Below are 23,173 nucleotides of genomic sequence, written 5' to 3'. Positions count from 1 at the left end.
AGATCTCAAGTTAGATGGTCTCAATCAACTTCATAAAGTAGGAACACTGGAGTTAAAGCAAACAGAAAAGAAGTAGGAGCTAGAGAAAGGGGAAGAAAAGCTTACAATAGCTACTGCCAAATGGGAGAGAAGGTAAAAAAGTGACGACAAAAAAATTACCAAAGAACAGAGGGGCCAAAAGAAGATAAAATGCGATAAAATAAATTACTGTAGCCCGATCATATGATAAAATAACATCAATTTGTGGCAGCCCTGATTGGCACAATTTTGTGTTTTTTCTCCAATAGCATTCGATAATCAAAACAAAAGAAGGGGGAGAGGGAGGTGAAGGAGGGGGATGGGGAGGGAGGGCAGGAGGAAGAGGAGGAGGGGAAAGAAAGCAGAAGTTAAAGCTTATCCAGAGTTAACAATCAATTCCCAAAGAAGTAAAAGGGAAAGTCACTGAGTCGAAGATTTATTGGATGTTGCACCAATTTAACTGACTAATGAGTGCAAGCTTAGTAAAGAGTTAAGTAAAACTACAAAGTGTCAGGTGAAAATAACAGGGAAAGACCAAAGGACCAGAGGCCATAATGATAATCAATAACAATATAATAAAAATGAAAGGATCAGAGAATTTGACAGAAAAGATGTTTTGTGCATAAAGTCTTATATTTGAGATGTCTACGGAGAGAATGTGCATCTACAGGTTGAAAATTATAACTTTGATGTCAGCTGTCTTGAATTTGCACATCCAGTGCAGCAAAGCATTTGGTAAACACACTAACGTGAGTGCTAACAATGCCACTGAGAAGTGAGAAACTTTGAAAGAAATATTTGAATTCAGTACCTGTTATGATATACTACGGCTGTATAGGCTTCCTTTGAAAATTCTGAACAGCTAGATTTACCAAAGATTACCTGTAACAAATAACAGCATGTTGAAACTTTGTTGTAATAAATGCTGGATGTTTCAAATCTATGTAAGAATTTGTCTGATTTAATAACTGAGAACAATGGGCAAAATAAGCCCAATGAAGAACAATGTGCCTATACGTTCAATTGCTTAACTGTAAATTTCTTTTCAACTATAGACCCATCTGACATTCAAACATTCAAAAAGTTTCTATCCATTATATTTATGTCTATTGGGCAATAAGGTACATTTCTTTCCTTTTTCTTAAAGAAGGTAAAGAATTCATTTTAAAATCTAGATGTAGCACATCATTTGGAATTTACTTAAGAAATATGATCCTAGAATGGTGGCATATATCTACTATATAAATTGGTAGATTCTCCACTAAAACAACAGTCATTCTGAACGTCAAATATAAATTATTTATAAATGATATTAAAATACCCTAATTTAGGTCAAGCTATGTACCCTTTAACTTCCAGTACTCCCTGCAAGCTACTCTACAATGGAAGAGGAGCTCCATTCTTATATTCTTATTTATGTGTTTGTTTTTTTTCAAATGCACCACATTAAAAAAAAATACACTACTACTACAATACTTTGGAGAAGGTTTAGAGGTAAAATAATTCAGTCTTGTATATCTGCCTCTCGAATTCTACCAAGCAATACTATGGTTAATTAAGGCAGCAGATTACATAAATGGCTTAATGATGTCAAGGTCATAGCTATGATTACTATGTGACAGGCTTACAATGTTATCTAGTCATAGATTAAACTTCTAAGTCTGGCCAGTCATCTCTACACATGCATGAATAGGTATGTGGACATGTCATCACACTTCTATCACACAACTGGTAAAACAACTCAAAGTCTACTCCTTATAAAGGGGTTAAGTTGCACCATCCTTAAATAAAAAGAACATAACAGATATCTGTGTTTCTTTTTGCAACATTTCAAGCAGGTCCTTTTATTTTAAGGGTATGCAAAAGTGTAATAATTATGACTCTCCTGTATATGTCTAATTTCATCAATTTCTAAGACTACCTTACTATGTTTTTATAAAAATGCTGTTCCAGTGCCAAAATTATGAAGTTTATGATTTTATCATATCAACATTGTATGATCAAAAAATTATCTTAAGATTCATTTGGACAGTCTTCATTTTTAAAAAAATAAGCAAATATAATGTGTCTGTGTTTATACATTATTTCAAACTAGCCACTCACATAAACATAAAAGCATTATATTTTCATATCACTAATAATGCACAAGAGAAAGGAATGCAGTACCTTTTTTTCCCTCTGAGAAGCTATTGTTTTTCAAAAAGTAACTTATTTTCATAACATGCAATGATATAAAGTGAAAAGTGTTCCTTTGACCATTTAACATGTATTTTTAATCATTCATCAACATAGACTGAGCATCAATTATGTCAAGCACTATGATAGGCAAGATACAGATATGAGTAAGACATGGTCCTTGCCCTCAAGGAGCTCACAGTCTAGTGGCTGAGATAAAGAAACAAGCATATAACCATAAAATGAAACAGCCCATAAAAAAAGTGAGAAGACACTAAGGTAGCACCAAATGAAGGAGTGGTATAACTGCCGATATGGCTGGACGCAGCTGGGGCTCTGTAGAGGAGGCTACATGTATGCTAAGACAAGGAAGAGTTTGTTAGGCAAAAAATAAAAACAAATTATTTTACATATACTACATTTGTCATAAGCTCAAATTTATATGGCCATTCACATATAGGATAACAGAGCCATCTATTTTCACAATCCAGCATCTTTTCATTGACTATGATTAGTGCATTCATTCCTTTGGCAAAAATGAAGAGCTAGTAAAAAGCATGAAATGCTCATTCCAAACCTCAAAAATAAATTCTACATTTATTGAACAAATATTTATTCAGCATGTATTACATGCAAGGATCTGGAACAGCTGCCATAGAAGAATACAAAGATGAATAATTTGTGCTTGCTGCTATCAAGATCTATAAATGTTGATGAAACTGAGGCTACAGTGGAAAGGAAAATATACAGTTTTCTTAGCAAGTATTGTAGAAAATCAAAAGAACTTGATTCAAATGACTGCCATAGAAGGCTAAAATAAAACTCTGTAAACAGTGCACCTGTTCTTAGCGCATTTTCATTCCACTAGGGTTCTTTCAGAGGTTGAACATCTACAGTGATAGATGTGCTCCTAGTCCGTAAATTGAAAATCTACTTTCATGGAACCTGAATTTACTAGTGTCCCACAAATCCTAAATGACAATGTGGGCAGTCAAGAACCTCCCCAATCTAGCCTCAATCTACTATTCCTGACTTATCTTGCATTGCTCTGGCTCACTGGCAACTCACCACTCTACCTCTGTTGAAGGACATTCTCCAACTTGAATTGCTCTCCTTTCCCCACAGTCTAGACAGATCCACTGCTATGAACATTTTAACCACCTCTGAGGCATTCTCTCCTTCCTCTGAACACCTATACCTTTGAAACCCTATACTACCAATCTTCTAATAATTAGCACATACCTTGGTTATCAATATTGGCTGCAAAATGTAATCCCTTGGGGAGATTTAAAAATACTGATATCTGCCTGGTATCCCACCCCAGAGATTATAATGTAATTGGAATGGGATTGTCTGGGCATTGGTATTTTTAAAAGCTCCCAAGTGAGCGTAAAATGCAGCCAAAGTTAAGAACTACTGCCAGAGTTTCTCAACAAAGATGGTAAGAACCACGCAAATTAGAATCACCTGGGGGGCATTTTCAAACTATACCACAGCCCCATAATACTACCCACCACTTTCCACCTCCCTTACCTGGCCTTTCATTCTAAAGGCGGGGAATCAGGATCACAGATGGAAGAGTAGAGAAGAGGTATCTGCTCTGTTAAGAGTACCCTAGGTGATTCTGATCTGGCCCTCTTCTGAAGTTCATTATTTTAAAATTTTATGTATTCTGAATATCCTCTAGATTATGTCTTATTCATCTTTGTATCTCTGGGAGTGCCTAGCATATACCAAGTCCTCAATAAATAAGACTTCAAATAAACTCATTACTACCTGTACAGGAAGTAATGAAGTCTGAAATTTTGTTTGCAAGATCACATTCATTTCCAGTTCAGAGCTGCCAACCAAGTGATTACCTTCCCTGCCCCCAAAAAGGTCTATTTGAACCTTATATGAAGAATAGGAAATGTAAAGAACATTTCTTACCGGCATGGCATTGCTAGGATCCTCCCCATACATAAACTGGACTTTAACTGTTATATTTCTGGCAGAACCTTGACGGTTGGCAAAATTGAGACTCTGAGGGTATATGTAGAGAAGGTTTCTGTGAAGGCAATAGTATACGTGATAGTGAATACATATCTAAAAACACTATGTATCACTACTACACACCACAAAAGAAACAGATGAACAAATATTGAATTATTAGCATTTGCTAGACACTATGCTATTTTCACATACAAGGTTTGATTTGATCCTTTGAGCAGTCATTCAAACGGACAGCAATCAAATATATCCCCCTTTTGCGGATGAACTGAGGCCCAGAAAAGTTAAGAAATTTTCACATACAATCAAATAAGTGGCAAAGCCAAAATGAGAATACAGTTCAGTCAGACTTAAAAATGCATGTTCTTTCCTCTAGAAGAGGCTACTGGGAAATAAACAAGTATGAACAGAAACATTATTAAGAAGTTAAAAGACAGTTCTAATATTATCTTAGTTTCTCCAAGCAGATATAAATAGGATGACATTTAGAAATCAGGCTTTTTGTATAAATGTGATCAAGGTTTTAAGAGGTATAATATTCTACATTATTATTCAAAAACACATATGATAATACGGTACGTATAACAGTATTAGGTAGTTACTATGAGAAAATCACATACTACTCTACAATTATTCAACTTCATGTCCAGTTGCATCTTACACAGCTTTAATAGTCCCTGCTGCCAACACAGAGATGAGAAATAATTCAAGGAAAGGCACCAAAAGAGAGGGCTTAAAAAAAAAAAAGATTGAGAGTTACTTTACCTGAAAACTAGTGTTTGCTCAGAGCTGATGAACAAGACTTCAAGCATAATAAAACCCTCCTCATCAACTGCTAGGACAATGAAAATAGGTCTAAATTTTCTAGAAGGTGGTAGAGCAATATAGGAATTTTAAATGAACATACCCTTTGACCCAACAAACCCACCTCTAGTCTAAGGAGAGAACTGCACATACGTACAAATGGGTGTGTTCAAAGAAATGCATGACATTTTTTATATTAGGAAATAATTATAAAGAAACATGTTCATCAGTACTGGACTAATTAATTAAGATATACTAAAAGAAGAATACATTTCAGAGTCCCAAAAAATGACAATATGCAGCAGTATTTATTAATGCAGAAAGAGATACCCAGCATGTTGGATGAAAAAAAGGTTGCAGGGCAGGATGTATAGTGGCATTAACCTACTTACGGAAAACTGTGAAGAAATAATGGCTGAAAACTTCTCTAATCTGAGGAAGGAAACAGACATCCAGATCCAGGAAATTCAGAGAGTTCCAAATAAGATGAACTCAGAGAGACCCACACCAAGGCACATTACTATTAAAATGTCAAAAGTTAAAAACAAGATAAAAAGAGGTAAAATATATCACACATCTAATGGCACGGAAATACCTATAAACAAGACCATTTCAAAACAATGCTGTGTTGTGAGAGAAGTATGCAGAAGCTATGGGAGGAACAGACAGGTACTTAGTTGATCATGGAGAAGTCTTTTCATCTACTCCCTTTGCAATACATTTGTTGAAGAATTATTGATATTTTTGTGTAGATTTTTCCAGAGGCTGGATTTTACTAACTGCACACTGTAGTGACATTTAACATGTTCCTCTGTGTTTTCTATGAATTGAGAGTTGAATCTAGAACCTTGGTCAAATTTTGGTGGCAAGATCACTTCATAAATGGTACTGTGTCCTTCTATCAGGAGGAAAATGTTTGGTTGTTGTTTCATTTTTTGTGCAATTAGTAGACGATGATGACCAATGCCTAAATCCATTAACTCATTAAGGATTGCCAAAAGGTGATATTCTATCATTGCTTCTCTATTTAACAGCTGGAATATCTCTATGAAGAGCACTTTTCCTTATCTACTATTTGCTTTGCCAGTGAGCCATTATATGAGAGGCAAGAATAAATGCTTGATTCTTTTCCATTAGCTGCCAGTTTTCAAAATAATCAGTTGGTACATTACATTCCTCTAAAAGGGATCAATTGTGTCTTTCTTTTACAGCATCACTTATAAACTCATGGACCAAACATATTAACGGGTTTCAATATTTTGCAGTTATTATCTTTATTGGTGTTCAAACTGTACCATCTTTGACAGGTGAAAAGGTCGATTCAAACTGGCTCATGATTCCTTTTGATTCAGTCAAAATAGTCTTTGACGGCTTCTTGCTATCTGTTACGAGAAGACCTTCCAGGCTCTTCTTGTACACTTTCTTCCCAAACCTGGAATCAGCCATTTCTCCAAGGAGTTGGGGTTTTTGAATGGGTAATGTTTTTCCAGGCCACTCATTGTGGGTTATTCATTGTTTCTAGGCCTTTTAAAGTTGAAAGAGTTAGGGGAAAATGCTTTTAACATGAAATATATCCTGAGTTCATAGTGATAATCCAAATTCAAATTCAAGAATACAAGGTTTTTATTCATTCTTTTCTATCTTGCACTTATATATCATTTTTCCTGTGCTGAGAACCATTCTCAAGGACATCAACTATGAGAGAACTAAAATATCACTTAATTACTCTCATTGTGTATTATTCCAACAAAGGAGTCTTAAGGAACTTGAAGATTATGTGGTCATCCAGAAGAGGATGAACCTACAAAGACTGATAAGGCACCCACAAAGAAACAGAAGGAAAACCATGGAAGTACCGTGGCAAGGAAGCCCAAGGAAGAAATTACAAGCAGAATTATGAGTTAAGTGTCAAATGCTATTCACAGACCAAATAAGGTAAGAAATGAAAAGTGTCAACTGAATTTAGCAACTTCAAAGTCACTGGAAATCTCAGGCTGAAAACAGACAAAAGTAGGTTTAAAGAGTAAGTAGGAGGTAAGAAAATGAGATAAGTGAAATTCTGAAGAGTGTAGCTGAGAATGGGAGAAAGATAATGCAATAGTTGGAGACAGAACATAGGGATTTGGGAAGCTTTTTAAGATTGGAAAGGTTTAAGTTTGATTAAATCCTAATGAAAAGAATTTAGTTGAGACAGAGTTTGCATACAGTAGAACAAGAATGTAATGATTCCTGAAATGGTGGGAGAGAACAGGATCCAAAGCACATGATAACAGATCGGCCCTTATTATGTTTATAATGCCTCACTGTGACATTTATTGAGTATGCAGTATACTAGATACTGAGAATATAGAGATAAAAGACAAAGTTCTTGACTTCATAGAACTCACAGTCTGGAGGGAGAATAAGACAGGCATACTTGCAGTATGATAAATGCTATGAACATAGAATGTCACTGGGGCCCACAAGAGGACTTGAAACTAAAGAATCTGCCCATAAATTTCAGTGAGAAATTTTCAAGTACGATAGACATGCAAAACACACAGAAAAGCAAAACACATCATGCCTTCCCCCACCCCTCAATTTCTGCATTTGGATTACTACTGTTTTAGCTTTGTGGATATGGACATAACTGGCCCCTTCCCATCTTTCGAGTCTTAGAAAGCCTCACTTTACCTCCCCACATAACATCACTTTGTTATCCCATTCACAACTCTTAAATAATCTGCTTAAGATAATCCTAAATTATCTTGTTTGTTTGTACATTATTTCTTGTTTATGTATCTCCTTAAATAAAGCCCAAATTCCATGAGGGCAAGGACCTTACGAATCTAGTTAACTGCTATATTTCCAGTGCCTAGAATAGTTCCTCATATGAATAAATGATTGATTGAATGAATGAATGAATAGTACAGAACTCACATAATATTTTAGTTACTTAACTCTTCTGGAGTTTGAATTTTCATATGAAATGCGAATTAACTGAACATTAAGCTATGCTTGATTTCTAATATAAGCAATACAATTTTAAATTCAACTTGTCTATGAAGGTGAAAGGCATGCATTTAGCCTAGACTCTTTTTCATTTGACTGCTAACTCTACTAATAAATTTCCACATAAACCCAGTAAGTCTTTACCGTGCATTTATAATACTCCTTCAGAGGAATTTTAAATCAGCAGAGAGAAGGTAGATCAATGAAAAGTGTTGAGTTGCTGAGATAGCTGACTAACCTTTTTTAAGGCTGAATTCATATTTCACCACTTCCTCAAAATAAATTCCAGATTAAATCAAAGTTTTAAATAATAAAAATAAAACCATAAAAGTACTAGAAAACCTTTAAAGAGACCATATTTTATAGGTGATGAAGGCATTTCTGAGCATGAGCCACAAAAAATCATAAAAGACAAATTTTAAAACCTCTACAGAGCAGGGGATACCATAAACACAAGTGGAAGACAAAGGACAAACTGGAAGAACACTGTTTGCTACACACATGACAAAGAGTTAGTATCCATCACATGTGAATAATTCCTAAAATTATTCAGAAAGAGACAAACAAAAAAGGGGTGGGGAGTTTGATGGGGGGAGGGAGACTCAGATAATTCTCAGGTAATTCACAAAGGGAGCAAGACAGACAGCAAAATAAACTAGATATATGTGCCTACTAGGTTTATCAATATTTTTTGTCTTTGTCAATTTAAAGCATTGGTAAAATTTCATGGGAAAAGAGGAACTCTCATATACTCTTGGTAGGGATATAAATTGGCACAATTCTTTTAAAGGATAATCTGACAAGAGAAATCTACTTTGAAAGTTAACATCTATGAACTTATATGAAAATATTTATACACAAATATAAACACCTTTTCTGTGCATATTGTTTGTAATCAGAAAATTGCAAGCAACTGAAATGATCATTGACAAGCAGATGATTAAATTAAGGTGCATCCATATAATAAAAGATTGTGCAGCCATTTAAAAGGATATGGTATAGGCACTCATATGAAAATAAATTTTAAAATGTTATGGTCTTGAATCAATTTATATATATAACACAAGCTATATATAACACACTCCCATTTGTGTTAAAAAAAAATTACATTTAGGCAGTCATCCAAGGGAACTGGTATGATAGACCCCAAAATGTTAATAGGGAAGAGTCAGGATTTTTATTTTTTATAGGTTTTTCAAATATCTGAGTTTCCACGATAAATACTTTCAACATAACAAATTAACATTTATTAATAGTGAACATGAGAAAAAAGCTAAGATAAACAAAATGAGTCCTTCGAAAGTCACTCATCTTCTGGACCTCTGCTGTCCAATAATATGGTCTAGTGAGACTATAGAGTACTTGATGTGTACCTGTTCTAACTGAGATATCCTGAAAGTATAAAATACATACTAGATTTGGATTAAACAAAACATACTATTAAAATTAATTTCACTTGTTTCTTTTCAGTTTTTTACACATATAGCTCACACTATATTTCCACTGGACAGTGCTGTTCTGGACAAAGAGAGGAAAAGGGAGCTAACGTATTGATATTACTCTGGCATTATTCTTTAGTTACTATAAATATTTCTATTTATAAATATGCTTTTCTCAGTTACTTTTAGAATCTTTCTACCGAATATATTAATTCAAAAACAAATGACCACAGTTTAAAAGGAAGAAATTACTAGTGATACTATATTCAACAGACCCCAAATGCCTTGTGTTTTATTTGGAACTCAAATCTCCATAAGATTGCACAACCTGGGGGAGGATAAGGGACTTTGCTTTGCTTGGAATTTAAACAAAGCTCCCAAATGTCCTAAAATTCTATGCAGCTAAGAAATTTTGTATATTAGTTCTTTGAAACTAGGAATTCTTAAATTAGGTCTTAATTTTGCTTAGTTTCTTATTTTCTTTGGCATAAAAATTTTAAGTTTTTATAACATTACTGGTTACATCTTATCAGAGTTCTATTTAAACAGGCACAAGTTCAAGCAAAGATTAGATTCTGCCTTTAACAATGTGTACTCAGACCGGGGGCATTAAAAGGTAGATGTAAAAATCATTTACAAAATTACTACTTTCATTACATTTCCCATGTTGACACTCTTCCACAGCTTATAATTAGGCAAATTATTTATTTTAATTATATTAAATAACATGTCAAACTATGGTAAGAAAAAAAATTATCCAGATATTTCTACCCAGAGACAATATATACTATAAACCAAGAATATGCAACCGCTGCCTCTAATCTATCTTTTTGTGTTACATGTGAGGAAATATATAAATTGTGCAAAAAGTGTCAATACTCCAGCAGAGTAACCAAATAGAAGGAAATTCCTTCACACAGCCTTTCTTTGGTATTAGTGTCCAGTTACTTTCATGCACTGGAAGGGACTACTTTTCAAATTCCTTTCTCTGAAAAGAACCTCCTATATCAAAAAGGTGTATCTATTATATGCAAATTTTGTGTTTGAAAAACTCCCATGTTAAGACTTTATCATTATCTTACTCATTCAATAAAAATGTATGGTTTCTCCAGCATGTTAGGCATTGTACTAAAGTGCTATACAGGATATAAATTTAAAACAGATATAGATCTTACCAATGAACAGCTTATAGTACAATAGAGACAAGAAGCTGGCCCATCTCCATTCCCCCTCAACTAGAAAATGGATGAAATATCAGGGTCAATAGTTTTAAGCCAGAAAAGTAGACAGTTTAGTTAGGAGAAGTTTCGAAATATGCCCTTCAGGACCAATGATCACAACACTAACATATCTCTTTTAAAAAGACGGAGGAAATTCAAATTTCTTCATTAGTTCAACATACACTTCTATAATTCCATAACATGTACCAGTGGTAAAGGTAAGATGAAAATGAAGAATAAGGAAAAATATTTTGGTTTTCTTCTTCATTAGTGTAAGTATTAGTATATTTTTATCTACTTGCATTCTATATTTCTCTTACAAACAGAAATATTTATGTGGTTCTGTATTGGACACTTAGAAAAAGTATACACAGGCTAAACAAAAGACATAATTCCTTGTACTTATCAAGGTCCAAGAGACCAAAACTCAGAAAACCCAGACTCTAGCAAAACTTCCCAATTTATGTCATCTTAACATAAGACTAGATAATATTTACCAATAAAATATTACAGCAATATTACATAAGTGCATTGCCTTTTTAATTACAAAAGAATACTAATATATAATACTGTGTAATGTTTACTAAACACTAGGTAGTGCTCTAAGTGCTTTAAAATAGTTTTAGTCTTTATATAACTCTATAGAGTGGATATTATCTTCACTTGATAGACAAGAAAACAGAGGTCAGAAAAGCTAAGTAATTTCACAGAGCTGAAGAACAGCACAGCCAGGATTCCAATTCATCCAGTCTCTCTCCAGAATCAAACTCTTAGCCACTGTGGTTTACTACATCTACTGCAACTGTTCTATCCAAAAGCCCTTAATCCTAAATCATCGAAAGAAAGGGTCTCTGTTTTACTCCAGGAAGAAGCGTTTCTAAGAATAAATTTGGAAATGATAAATTTTGTAAAGTTTTGCTTGATAATTTACCATTTAAACTGAAATTCATTATGTTAAAACTTTTCCCTTTGCAAAAGAGCTATTGCATTTATGAAAAATTTCATTTAGATAGGGCTAATCACACACACATACACACACACAAATTAAAAGGTAATTTCATGGATATAATAACTAACATTTTGAGTACTTCCTATTTGCCAGACACTGTTCTAAGTACTTTACACATATTATATTACTTCTTTTGCTTCTCCTTAAGTATGTACCAAAAAAAAATACCCAACTTACAGAAGAGGAGACTGAGGTGTGGGAAGGTTAAGTAACTTATCTAAGGCAGGATAGCTAGATCTGGCTTCTGGACCAGACCATAATCTGATTCCAAAGACCACACTCTTAACAATTTTACTATATTAATTTGTCAAGATAAGGCATTTTAAAAGTATTTATTATTTTCTCAAAAATAGTTCTTAATATGAACACTCAAGAAAAATAGTCACTTATAATTTAACTGAAACATTTAGTATTTTTCCTTTTAACACTAAGTTAGAAGCACAGGGGAACATTATTTTTAATCATACTATTAATTTTTTGGTTTTGTTAAATTTAGATCATGAATATTGTTACCAAGCACACAAACTTTAGAAAAACTTATAACGGGCAAATAGTTTCTGACATTGTAAGTATTGGGTTGGCCAAAAAGTGCCTTTGGTTCAGAAAAAAAAATAAAAGACACATTCTTCATTTTTCACCAAGAACTTTATTGAACAATGTATTCACTCTTTTGTTCCACTACCTTCTGCCATTTTTAGGTAACTTCATAATTCCATCTTCCCAACTTTTTATCTTTTTGAGTGAAGAACTGTTCCAGGTGCCCTTTACAGTCTTCCAGAGGATTGAAATTTTTTCCATTAAGAGAATTCTGTAAAGACCAAAATAAATGGAAATCCGAAGGTGCAATGTCTGGTGAATACGGTGGATGAATCAGAACCCCCCAGCCAAGCTTAACAGTTTTTGCCTGGTCATCAAAGAAACATACAGTCTTGCGTTATCCTGATGGAATATTATGCGTTTTCTATTGACTAATTCTGGATGCTTTTTGTTGAGTGCTGCTTTCAGTTGGTCTAACTGGGAGCAGTACTTGCTGGAGTTAATCGTTTGGTTTTCCGGAAGGAGCTCATAATAGAGGATTCCCTTCCAATCCCACCATATACACAACATCACCTTCTTTGGATGAAGACCAGCCTTTGCTGTGGTTGGTAGTGGTTTATTTTGCTTGTCCCATGATCTCTTCCGTTCCACATTATTGTACAGTATCCACTTTTCATTGCCCATCACAATTTGTTTTAAATACGGAACATTTCCATTACGTTTCAGTAGAGAAGCACACGCAGAAATACAGTCAAGAAGGTTGTTTTTCACTTAACTTATGTGGAACCCAAACATCAAAGCGATGAACATAACCAAGCCAGTGCAAATGATTTTCAACGCTTGATTTGGATATTTTGAGTATGTCAGCTATCTCCTGTGTGGTATAAGGTTGATTGTTCTCAATAATGTCTCGATTTGATCGCTACCAACTTCAACTGGTCTACCCGACAATGCAGCATCGTCCAGTGAGAAATCTCCAGCACAAAACTTCACAAACTACTTTTGACATGTTCGATCAGTCACAGCACCTTCTCCGTATACTGCACAAGTCTTTTTATGCATTTCAGCTGCATTTTTACCTTTCTTGAAATAATAAAGCATAATATGCCAAAATGTTGCTTTTTCTTCCATCTTCAATATTAAAATGGCTACGCAAAAATTCACCAATTTTGTAAGTCTTTTTTTAAATGCACACTGATATGACAGCTATCACATACAATCTAACAAAATTGTTTTGAATGAAGTTAAAGACAACTAAGCGCTACTAGAGCCATCTTATGGAAAAAAACGAACAAACCTTTCTTTTGGTCAACCCAATATTTAATTCTGGTTGACCTTAGAAAACCACATAATCTATTGGTCTTACAGTGGGCACACGGAAAAGACGAGGCTAGAACATAAGAGACATAGACTATAACAGAGAAAAAGGATGAAATATATTTTAATGTATGGGATTTTGTGAAAATATACAAATATGATTTAGATAGATTATCTGAAGCAAAAAGATATACTAACAAATAATTACAATGACAAATAATAAGGAATATATAATCATATGTTAGCTTATACAGAGTACCATGGGAATGAAGCATTAACACCACCTGCAGATGTGGAGGAAGGCTTCACAGAGAAGGCATTTTTTTTTAATCGATCACTGTTTCCAAAAACACTAAAATACAATTTGGGAAATGTATACTTAATTCATCAATTTTTCCTCAACTTTAATGATGAATTTATCAGTCAAAAGAATTTGGTATTTACTTGTAAATCTCTTTAAAAATCATGATAAATTAAAATGAGCTTTTAAAAACAGGTAGATCTCATAACACTGAAAGTGCAGTTTATAATACAGCAAAATTAAATACAATAACCATTTTAAATGACCTATTAAATTCTTTGTTCATTTCTTTGACTTCATTTAGCATTGATCTAACTCAATGTGGAAGGTTACATTCATACAAGTTTAAACAGCTTAATGATTAACTATATTCACCTGCCAACCTTACTGTTTATGTGGCAAATAGTGTTATATAGAGAGTTCAGAAGTCTAGGTATGCTTGCAGGAAAAAAAACGAATTCCAAATCATTTTAAAGTGAATAATTAGGATAAAAATGTACCCTATTAAGCTCTTTCTTTTTATTGCTCCTCTAGTTATTTCTTCCAGAATTGACCAAGATTATTCATCATTTGATTCTGTATCTCCAGAGCCAAAATCAAGATTTGCTATGTTAGATGATGTAAAAATTTTAGCCAATGGCCTACTTCAGTTAGGACATGGTCTTAAAGACTTTGTTCATAAGACTAAGGGCCAAATTAATGACATATTTCAAAAACTCAACATATTTGATCAGTCTTTTTATGACTTATCACTGCAAACCAATGAAATCAAAGAAGAAGAAAAGGAACTTAGAAGAACTACATCCAGACTGCAAGTCAAAAATGAAGAAGTAAAGAACATGTCACTTGAACTCAACTCAAAACTTGAAAGTCTCCTTGAAGAAAAAATTCTACTTCAACAAAAAGTGAGATACCTGGAGGACCAATTAACCAATTTAATTAAAAATCAACCTGAAATTCAGGAACACCCGGAAATAACTTCACTCAAAGTAAGTATAAAACAAAGAGGGTTCATGATTATGTTTTCAATGTGGATCTTTTTAAAAAAATATTTTAAAACATGCTACTTGAAATACTTTGTTGAACTGTTGAAACACTATATTTTTCTCATGAAAAAAAGACTCCAGGAAATAAATTTTCCCATTATAATTTCACGTTGGTTTTTGTTTCCCTAATATTATTTATGAAAATAACTAAACTTTGCATTTCAGATGAAAATTACAAGACAGTTAAGCAATGAAATTTAGAACACTAAATTATTATACTATTGCAAATTACTGGAGGCAAGTAAAAAGCTAAAGGAATATAACTTGTGTAACTATTCTCCCATCTTTAAAATGTATAAAAGTAATAGTTAATGGAAAAGATATTAAAATATTTTTTTTTCATTTAATTGAAGTAGTTTAAATTTCAGGTAATCAGATTTTAGAGATAGTACATTTTAAATAAAACACAAAAACTCAAGTATGTACTATGTGAAAGAGGAATACAAGGGGAAAAGGTTTGCCAATATCATTTTTCTAATCCAGTATTAGTTTAAAAAATTAGATTGTGATAGTGTTATAGGAAATAAAAAAGTCTAATTTAACAAAAAAGAAAGAAACTTCTAACCAACCTATAATCTATGTCCAGACTTTTGTAGAACAGCAAGATAATAGCATCAAAGATCTTCTTCAGATCGTGGAAGAACAATACAGACAATTAAATCAACAGCACAGTCAAATAAAAGAAATTGAAAATCAGGTAAGTCAATATTTTAATAGTATGTCCAATCTTTTACATAAAATTCAGGTTTATGAAAACACTGGACCCTAAAATTATTTAAAATAATTGTAGTTGGATAGTGAATAAAAGGATCACCTCAGCATGGTCATTAGGTTTGCAGGCTCTGAAGCTAATAAACTACCTGGGGTTAATTCTGGCTCTAAAACTTTTGTGTGACCTTGAATAAATTACTTAACCCCTTCTCAGTTTCCTAATGCACTCTATGTAGATAATAAAAGAATCTGTCTTACAAGACTGTTGTGAGAAAAAAAGAATTAATTCATGCAAAGTACATCCTCAACATAGCAGCCAAAGAGATTCAGTTAAAATTTAAATTAGACTCTCTCTCTCTTTGTTCAACACCGCACAATGGCTTCCGGTCTCACTCGTAGTGGCCCATAAGACCCAGATGACTCTTAATCATCTCACTGACTTCATCTCCTGTACTCTAGTCATACTGGCTTTTTACTGTTACACAAACACATCAATCAGGCCGCTATCTCAGGGTCTTTGCCCTTGTTGCTCTCTGTCTGGAATGCTCTTCACCCTGGTATCTGCATGGGCCCACTCTTAATCACTTTAGGTCTTTCTCAAATACAAATTTCTCAAAGAAGCCTTCCCAGATAACTTAATCATAAATTATAATCCCCCAGGTGCCACCTATTCTTTTGCTTCTTACCTATTTGGCCTCTTGCCTTACCTCCCAATCCACCTTATACTCTAGACAAACTGGAATATTCGCAGTCATGTGTCAGAGCTGGGTCAGAACACAGATGGGCTAACTCCTAGGTCAGTGACCTGTCCTCTACACCATGATCCCATATTCATGTTTAATTCCATTCAATGTGGATATTTATGTACATTCTAATAAACAAACTAGACAAAAACTCAACAAGAAAAAAAAAAAAGAAATTATAATCCCCTACACCCATGCTTGAAACCTGCTACCTCCTTCATTACTCTCTTTTCTTCCTTAACACTTATCCCTATTTAACATAATACATATTTGAGTTATTTATCTTGTCTGTCCCTGCACTAGAATGTAAGCTCCATAAGTACAGAAAGTTTCTTCTATTTTTTAAAATTGCTATAGCTCCAAAATATAGAACTCTGTCTGACACATAGTAGGCACTTAATAAATACATGTTAATAAAGGTAATGTCACATTTAGCACAAAGAAGTCAATAAAAACTTGCTATGATTAATATTATTATTAGAAGCTATATGTCTAATAATTAAAGTTTAATATCCAGCAATATAATTAATCTACAATGTAAATAACTGGCTAGGTGAGCAAGGTAGATATGTGTTTGGAATAAAGCTATGCCAAAATCTAAGATTTCCAATAAACAGTACTATAGTTCAAAAATATTAATTAGTAAAAATACTACTAAACAGCTGTTCAAGAGAGTTTCAAAAATAATACAGACCTGAAGAAACTGGTATAAAAAAAATAGATGCCAAGAACTATAAAACAAATATTACCAATTTCCACCAAACAAACACATTATGTTTCAGTAATTTTATGACTCATAATTCTAGTAGGTTATTTTTGCTAACTGTCTGAAAAGGGGTTTTTGCCAGCTAGTTTTGATTTCCATAATTTCCTTCTTACTTATGCTATTTTTCTAATTCTTTTCCTATATCTTTTATTATGAGTAAATGACCCTGCTCACAAAAGCAAAATGTCACTATTATAAAATAATAAACATCCTGTCTAATAATAAAATGTATGAAGAATTCAACAATGAATTCTAAGTTGGAAGAAGCCTTAAATCATCTGACCCAACTTATTCAATTTTAAATTAAGAAACCAAAACTGTAAAGTTAAGTTACTATAAGATCACAGTTACTTACTAGAAAAGACTAACATCCAGTAAGTGAACTTTACAATGGATCTTTATGCATTATATCCTAGGAAATGCCATTTATGCTGACATCAAAAAACTAACACTAATAACACATTACGTACTCTGCTCTTCTCAACCCATCAATAAGAAAAGCTATCGGTCAATAAACTGCAAACCCAGCACAACAGACAATGAAATATTGAATATATTAAAAGTACACAAATAAAACTGCCTATTTGTTACCTTTACAGATATGATTACATGTCAAAAACTATCAAGAAAGCAGCCTTGTTCAAATTATGTGCTAGGTCTTAAGACCTATAACTGAGAATTATGAAATTTAAAATCTGCCTGTGTCACTGAACAGAATATATATTACATTCATATAAATAAATAGAACATATTAAAATATTCTAAGTAAAGTCTCTGCCTTTGATCTTATTGTTTTCTGATCAATTTCTGTTTTTTGCCTTGTCTTTCTCTATTTTTTTGAACTCTTTATGTGCCTGATTAAATATTTTGAGAACAGCAAGTCTGTATAATATGTATAGCATTGCTTATCCCTCTTAACATCGAAAACAATAACATATTATGAACTCAGATTTCCCCTAATTGTATATTCAGTACCATTTTTTAAAGTAGATTTATATTCTTTTATCAGTTAAGAAGAACTGGTGTTCAAGAATCCACAGAAAATTCTCTTTCTTCTAAACCAAGAGCACCAAGAACTACTCCCTCTCTTCACTTGAATGAAACAAAAAATGTAGAACATGATGGTAAGATAATTTGGTGGGTTTCCTTCTTGAAACTAATATCGTCAAATTGTTCTTCTTTGACATTTCCATCAAAAATCTCTATTCTCAGGGCCTGTTCTAGACTAACTAAAAGAGAATAAAGAGATAAATCCAACAAATATAATGTGTCAACCTAAATTGGATCCTGGTGATTTTTTTAAACCCTATAAAACATTAAGACAATCAGGGAAATATAAATATAGACTTGATATTAGATAATATAAAATTATTATTAACTTTCTTAGATGTAATGATGGTATTATAGTTACGTAAGAGAATAATCTCATGTTTAAGAGATGGATGCCAAAATATCTAAGGGGTTAAGGGGCATGATGTTTGCAAATTCCTTTCAAATAGCACAGCAAAATACATATTTGTATGTATTTGTGTTTATAAAGCAAATACGGCAAAATGTTAACAACTGTTGAATACACATGAAAAGATTATGGCATTCTCTTCAATGTTTCTACTTTCCATAAGAAAAACAAAAAAGAGGGGGAACAAAGTCTCCATTCCTACCCAAGCTTTAAAAAAAGATATAGTTTGAAAACACATTTATTTTTAATGTAATTCATAGAGGAAAAAAGTTCTCTGTTAGTTTCCTCTATGTACGTTCACTCTTTCCTCATGTATCTGTTGACTACCTGCTATGCACCAAGCACTATACTAACATCTCATATATGGTATTTTATTTATGTTTTTCCTAGATCTAAGGGAAAAAAAGTGTTTAAAATTCTAATTTTGCCACTTTTCTTAAAAATAAATCAGTTTGGTAATAACTATTTTGATATTCTTTGTAAAACATGCCATCTAATAAAAACGCTTTAGCATAAAGTACCTTTTCAATAACACATTACTGAAAAAGACTGAAGGCTACAGTCACCACAATTCCATAAAATGTCAAGTAAAATCTCAAGCTCTAAAGATATCATTCTTTATTACTGTATCTTACCTAATAACATTTTGTTGATTCTAGACATTCCTGCTGATTGTACCATCATTTATAATAGAGGTGAACATACAAGTGGCATCTATTCCATTAGACCCAGCAACTCTCAAGTTTTCAACGTCTACTGTGATGTTACATCAGGTAAAACGAGCCTAAGAGAAACTAGACAGTAGCTAGCTCAGGTTACTCACTACCTATTAGTAAGGCTAATCCTGTTATTTTTGTTCTGAATACATATAAAATGAAATATATATATCACAAGTAGTTATACAGATCTAGTACTTATATTTGTCTTGTTTATGTATTTACTCAGGCATTTACTCAATATTCTCCATCTTTTTCTATAAAATAATCTAAAATGACCTTTGTCAATAAGTTTATTAAGGCAAATTCATTAGTTGCCCTTCACTTAACTTCTTGGGCTCATAATAAATAATAAAATGTTATTACCATAACAACATTAATAACTACCCTGTACAGCCACCAATTAAAACCAAACAAAAAACCGCATTTTGTTACAACTATCAGCATCAGTCTACTGAAAATAAACAATCTGTTCATTATATTCAGGTAGTTCATGGACATTAATTCAACATCGAATAGATGGATCACAAAACTTCAATGAAACTTGGGAAAACTACAAATATGGTTTTGGGAGGCTTGACGGTAAGCTGACTTCATTCACTGGTTAACTTAAAAATATTTATTAAGAGCCTATTACAGACTGGGCATTAGAAATACAATGAATGAGGAACACTCTCAGCCTTCATATAAATTATTAACAAATAACTACACATTTGTAAGTACTGAACTTATTACAAGTGTCTTTATTTGAATTATACTTTTCACAATTACATGTCTGTTCTATGTATACTTATCACAATTTAATTGGATGGCTTCTAATTATCATAATTATAATTATCAAAGATAAATTTGATTAAGGGCTAAGTGCTTCAAATAAGTGCTAAATGCTATGAATGGGCTACAAAGAAAACCATCCTTATCACTGGTCATTCTACTTTCTTATTAACATTTTAGATATTAACTATTTGGAAGTTGGAAGGCACAAGGAAGCTGTCAGATGTACAGTACAAAATGTTTAGATTTCAATTATTTAAATATGATAAATGTATACTATACAATGTGTGGTTTAAAATAAATTTAGTTTAATTCAATGTAAATTATTATATTCTGATCACAAAATAAGGTAAAAAACAAAATAAGCAAAATAAAAATAAATGACAGAGGTTTAAAATCCAAAAAGCACATTATAAAAATCCATGAGTGATGTACATGTACTCATTAATAAAGTGGATAACATCCATTATTCTATCGAATTTTTAAACATTCAGTACTACTTGATCATTTAAACAATTCTGTATTCAAACTACCAGTTAAATCCCTAACTAAAAGGTAGAATCAGTGATATGTTTTGTAGCTCCAAGTCTTCTTCTGAGAGAATCTAGAGTACTCACTTATTTCTACAAGAAAGTAAGCCATTTGTATTTTGCAATTCTTAAAATGAAATCTACAAATTCAACAGCAGTAAGGAAATTTTGACTTTTTTTCCTTAAATGCTTTAATAAAAGGGATAATTAAAGAGAGAGTAATTGTGATAATCAGAGATATCTATTTGTATTTACAATATGTTATATTTTTAATTCCAAATAAAATTTTTTAATTATAGAGAAAAGTTATTAAAAATTATGCTTTTTAATTTAAAATGTTTTTTTAAATTTATTTCCTTCTTTTTCTACAAAGAAAACATATATATCAAGCAAATATCAAAGGCCAAGATTATATTTGAGGAAAATTACATTATTATACAAGTCTCTGGAAATACTTAACAAATCTCTTGATAGTATATTCATATTAATAAACAGCTGACAGTAAAGCCAGTACATATAAGGACCCAGAAGTTAGATAATATTTTACCAATGACTAGCCCTAAAAGTACTTATAATAGTCTAACACGTTTCACCTGTGAAATATGCCTGATAATATCCATTTTAGAAAGGATAATCAGACTTTAGGTAGGCCTATTACTATTTTAACACTTGCTGTATTTTAACACCTATTAACTATTTTAACATAACTATCTTCAATAAAATTGTTTTAAAAAGAAATATTTTATGAGACTCTAAAATAACCAAGGGATTCAAGACTAAAACATCTAATCTACTTACACCAAAGAAAAAAGAACACTCTCAAAAAAAATAGTTGCTGCCTAATCTGCAATTAACAATCCACAGATTTTTACAACTTTTCTTTTCAGGAGAATTTTGGTTGGGTCTAGAGAAGATATACTCCCTAGTAAAGCAATCTAAATATATCTTACGAATTGAGCTAGAAGATTGGAAAGACAACAAGCATTATATTGAATATTCTTTTCACTTGGGAGATCATGAAACCAACTATACACTACATCTAGTTGAGATTGCTGGCAATGTCCCCAACGCACTCCCGGAACACAAAGATTTGATGTTTTCTACTTGGGATCACAAAGCAAAAGGACACTTCAATTGTCCAGAAAGTAATTCAGGTAAACTGTTCCTAATATAAATACTTTATTTTCAAAGTTTCAAAATATCTTCCCAAAGTAATAGCTAATATCTTTCAATGTCAGACAACTCTTTAAAATCTGAATCCAATATAAACATTTTCTCTATAGGTAAACGTCTCAACGCAAGTGTTAACTTGACTCTAGTTTGAGTACGTATTTAACCTCTAACCTTTCTCAGATATTTTATTTTTGGTCAGGTATATGAGACTTGTATAAATTCTTTTAAATTGGAATATATGTATACAACACTGTTATATTTATAAGAAATGAAGATATACTCACTGGAGAAATATAATAACAGTAACTACATATGAGTTTGTATCTATTAAACTGCGTATCTATCCTTTTTAGGAGGTTGGTGGTGCCATGATGTATGTGGGGAAAACAACCTAAATGGTAAATATAACAAGCCAAAAGCAAAGGCTAAGCCAGAGAGGAGAAGAGGAATATGCTGGAAGTCTCAAAATGGAAGGTTATACTCTATCAAATCAACCAAAATGTTGATCCGCCCAACAGATTCAGAAAATTCTGAATGAACTGAGGCAATTTAAAAAGCCAATAAATTAAACATTAAACTCATCCGAAATTACTGTGGTTTAAAAGTCTGGTATTAAATCCCTAATAGAAGGCTTTAGAAATAAATTCTTTATATTAAAGCCACTACCAACTTAATATTAAACATATCATCACATCACCTCAAAGAACACCATTTACCTTCCTCAATCAAAATTCTTATGATCATTTATTCATATATTTTGTGATGTGCGAATCAATTTTAGATGGTCACAATCTGAATTGTAACCAATGAGTGAATTTTCAAATAACCTTTCTAAATAAAAGCTTACAAAGAGACTTTTATTTTCAAAGTCATCATGTAAAAAAACAACAACAAAAAAACAAAGTCATCATGTGAGCTAATTTTACAACTTCCTCAGTTTAAAAACTATTTTCTTGCTAAAATTCTAAACTTGAATAACTATAAAGGACTAATAATTGTACATTTCTTAAATGCTGTAATATTAATTTCAAAACTAAAATTCAGTCAGTTCAGAGTACATGTGAAAATCGATAATATGAATCTTAAAACTGATACTTCATTTTGCTACAAAATAATTTGGAGTAAATGTTTGGTATGCTTTGTTTATGAAGCCAAATGAAGCAGGATGAAATACTGTACTGAAATAGATTCACAGTCTTTTATACAGTAGATCATAACTGCTAAGTCATATTGACTTTAAATATCAAGTACTGCTGTAGCTTGTTTGTTAACTTATCTGTACTGTATACATATTTTAACACTTAATATTGTGAAAACAAATAATTTTAAAGGGATCTTGTCAGAATACAATAAGAATGAATGTACTGGTGGCATCAAGTTAAAGTTTTATCATTTATTCCCCCTGAACACACTGTGAGTCTAATACTTATGTGTAGGTTTTCAAACAATTAAGAA

At 32.4% G+C, this 23,173-nt stretch overlaps 2 protein-coding genes across 6 annotated transcripts in view; one reads left to right on the top strand and one right to left on the bottom strand.

Annotated features, from left to right (window-relative positions):
* DOCK7 (dedicator of cytokinesis 7) overlaps positions 1-23,173 on the bottom strand; it is a 210,501-nt gene that overhangs the window by 116,018 nt on the left and 71,310 nt on the right. For all 5 annotated transcript variants that reach the window (XM_082834071.1, XM_082834067.1, XM_082834068.1 and 2 more), the window contains 2 exons: positions 4,123-4,240; positions 830-900 (listed from right to left, as the gene is read on the bottom strand). In XM_082834071.1, the coding sequence (XP_082690197.1) occupies positions 830-900; positions 4,123-4,240 (189 nt within the window). The remainder of the gene's footprint in view (positions 1-829; positions 901-4,122; positions 4,241-23,173) is intronic.
* On the top strand, positions 14,200-22,299 carry ANGPTL3 (angiopoietin like 3). Its single transcript, XM_082834090.1, has 7 exons — positions 14,200-14,789; positions 15,433-15,543; positions 18,076-18,190; positions 19,185-19,298; positions 19,728-19,823; positions 21,433-21,699; positions 22,072-22,299. The coding sequence occupies exons 1-7, from the start codon at positions 14,295-14,297 to the stop codon at positions 22,254-22,256; spliced, it is 1,383 nt and encodes a 460-aa protein (XP_082690216.1). The 5' UTR covers positions 14,200-14,294; the 3' UTR covers positions 22,257-22,299.

Source organism: Leucopleurus acutus, assembly GCF_964270905.1.
Source record: "Leucopleurus acutus genome assembly, chromosome: 2".
NCBI classification, from domain to species: Eukaryota; Metazoa; Chordata; class Mammalia; order Artiodactyla; family Delphinidae; genus Leucopleurus; species Leucopleurus acutus.
The sequence above is the reverse complement of the archived record's forward strand: the minus strand, read 5'-3'. Positions and strand labels throughout refer to the sequence as shown.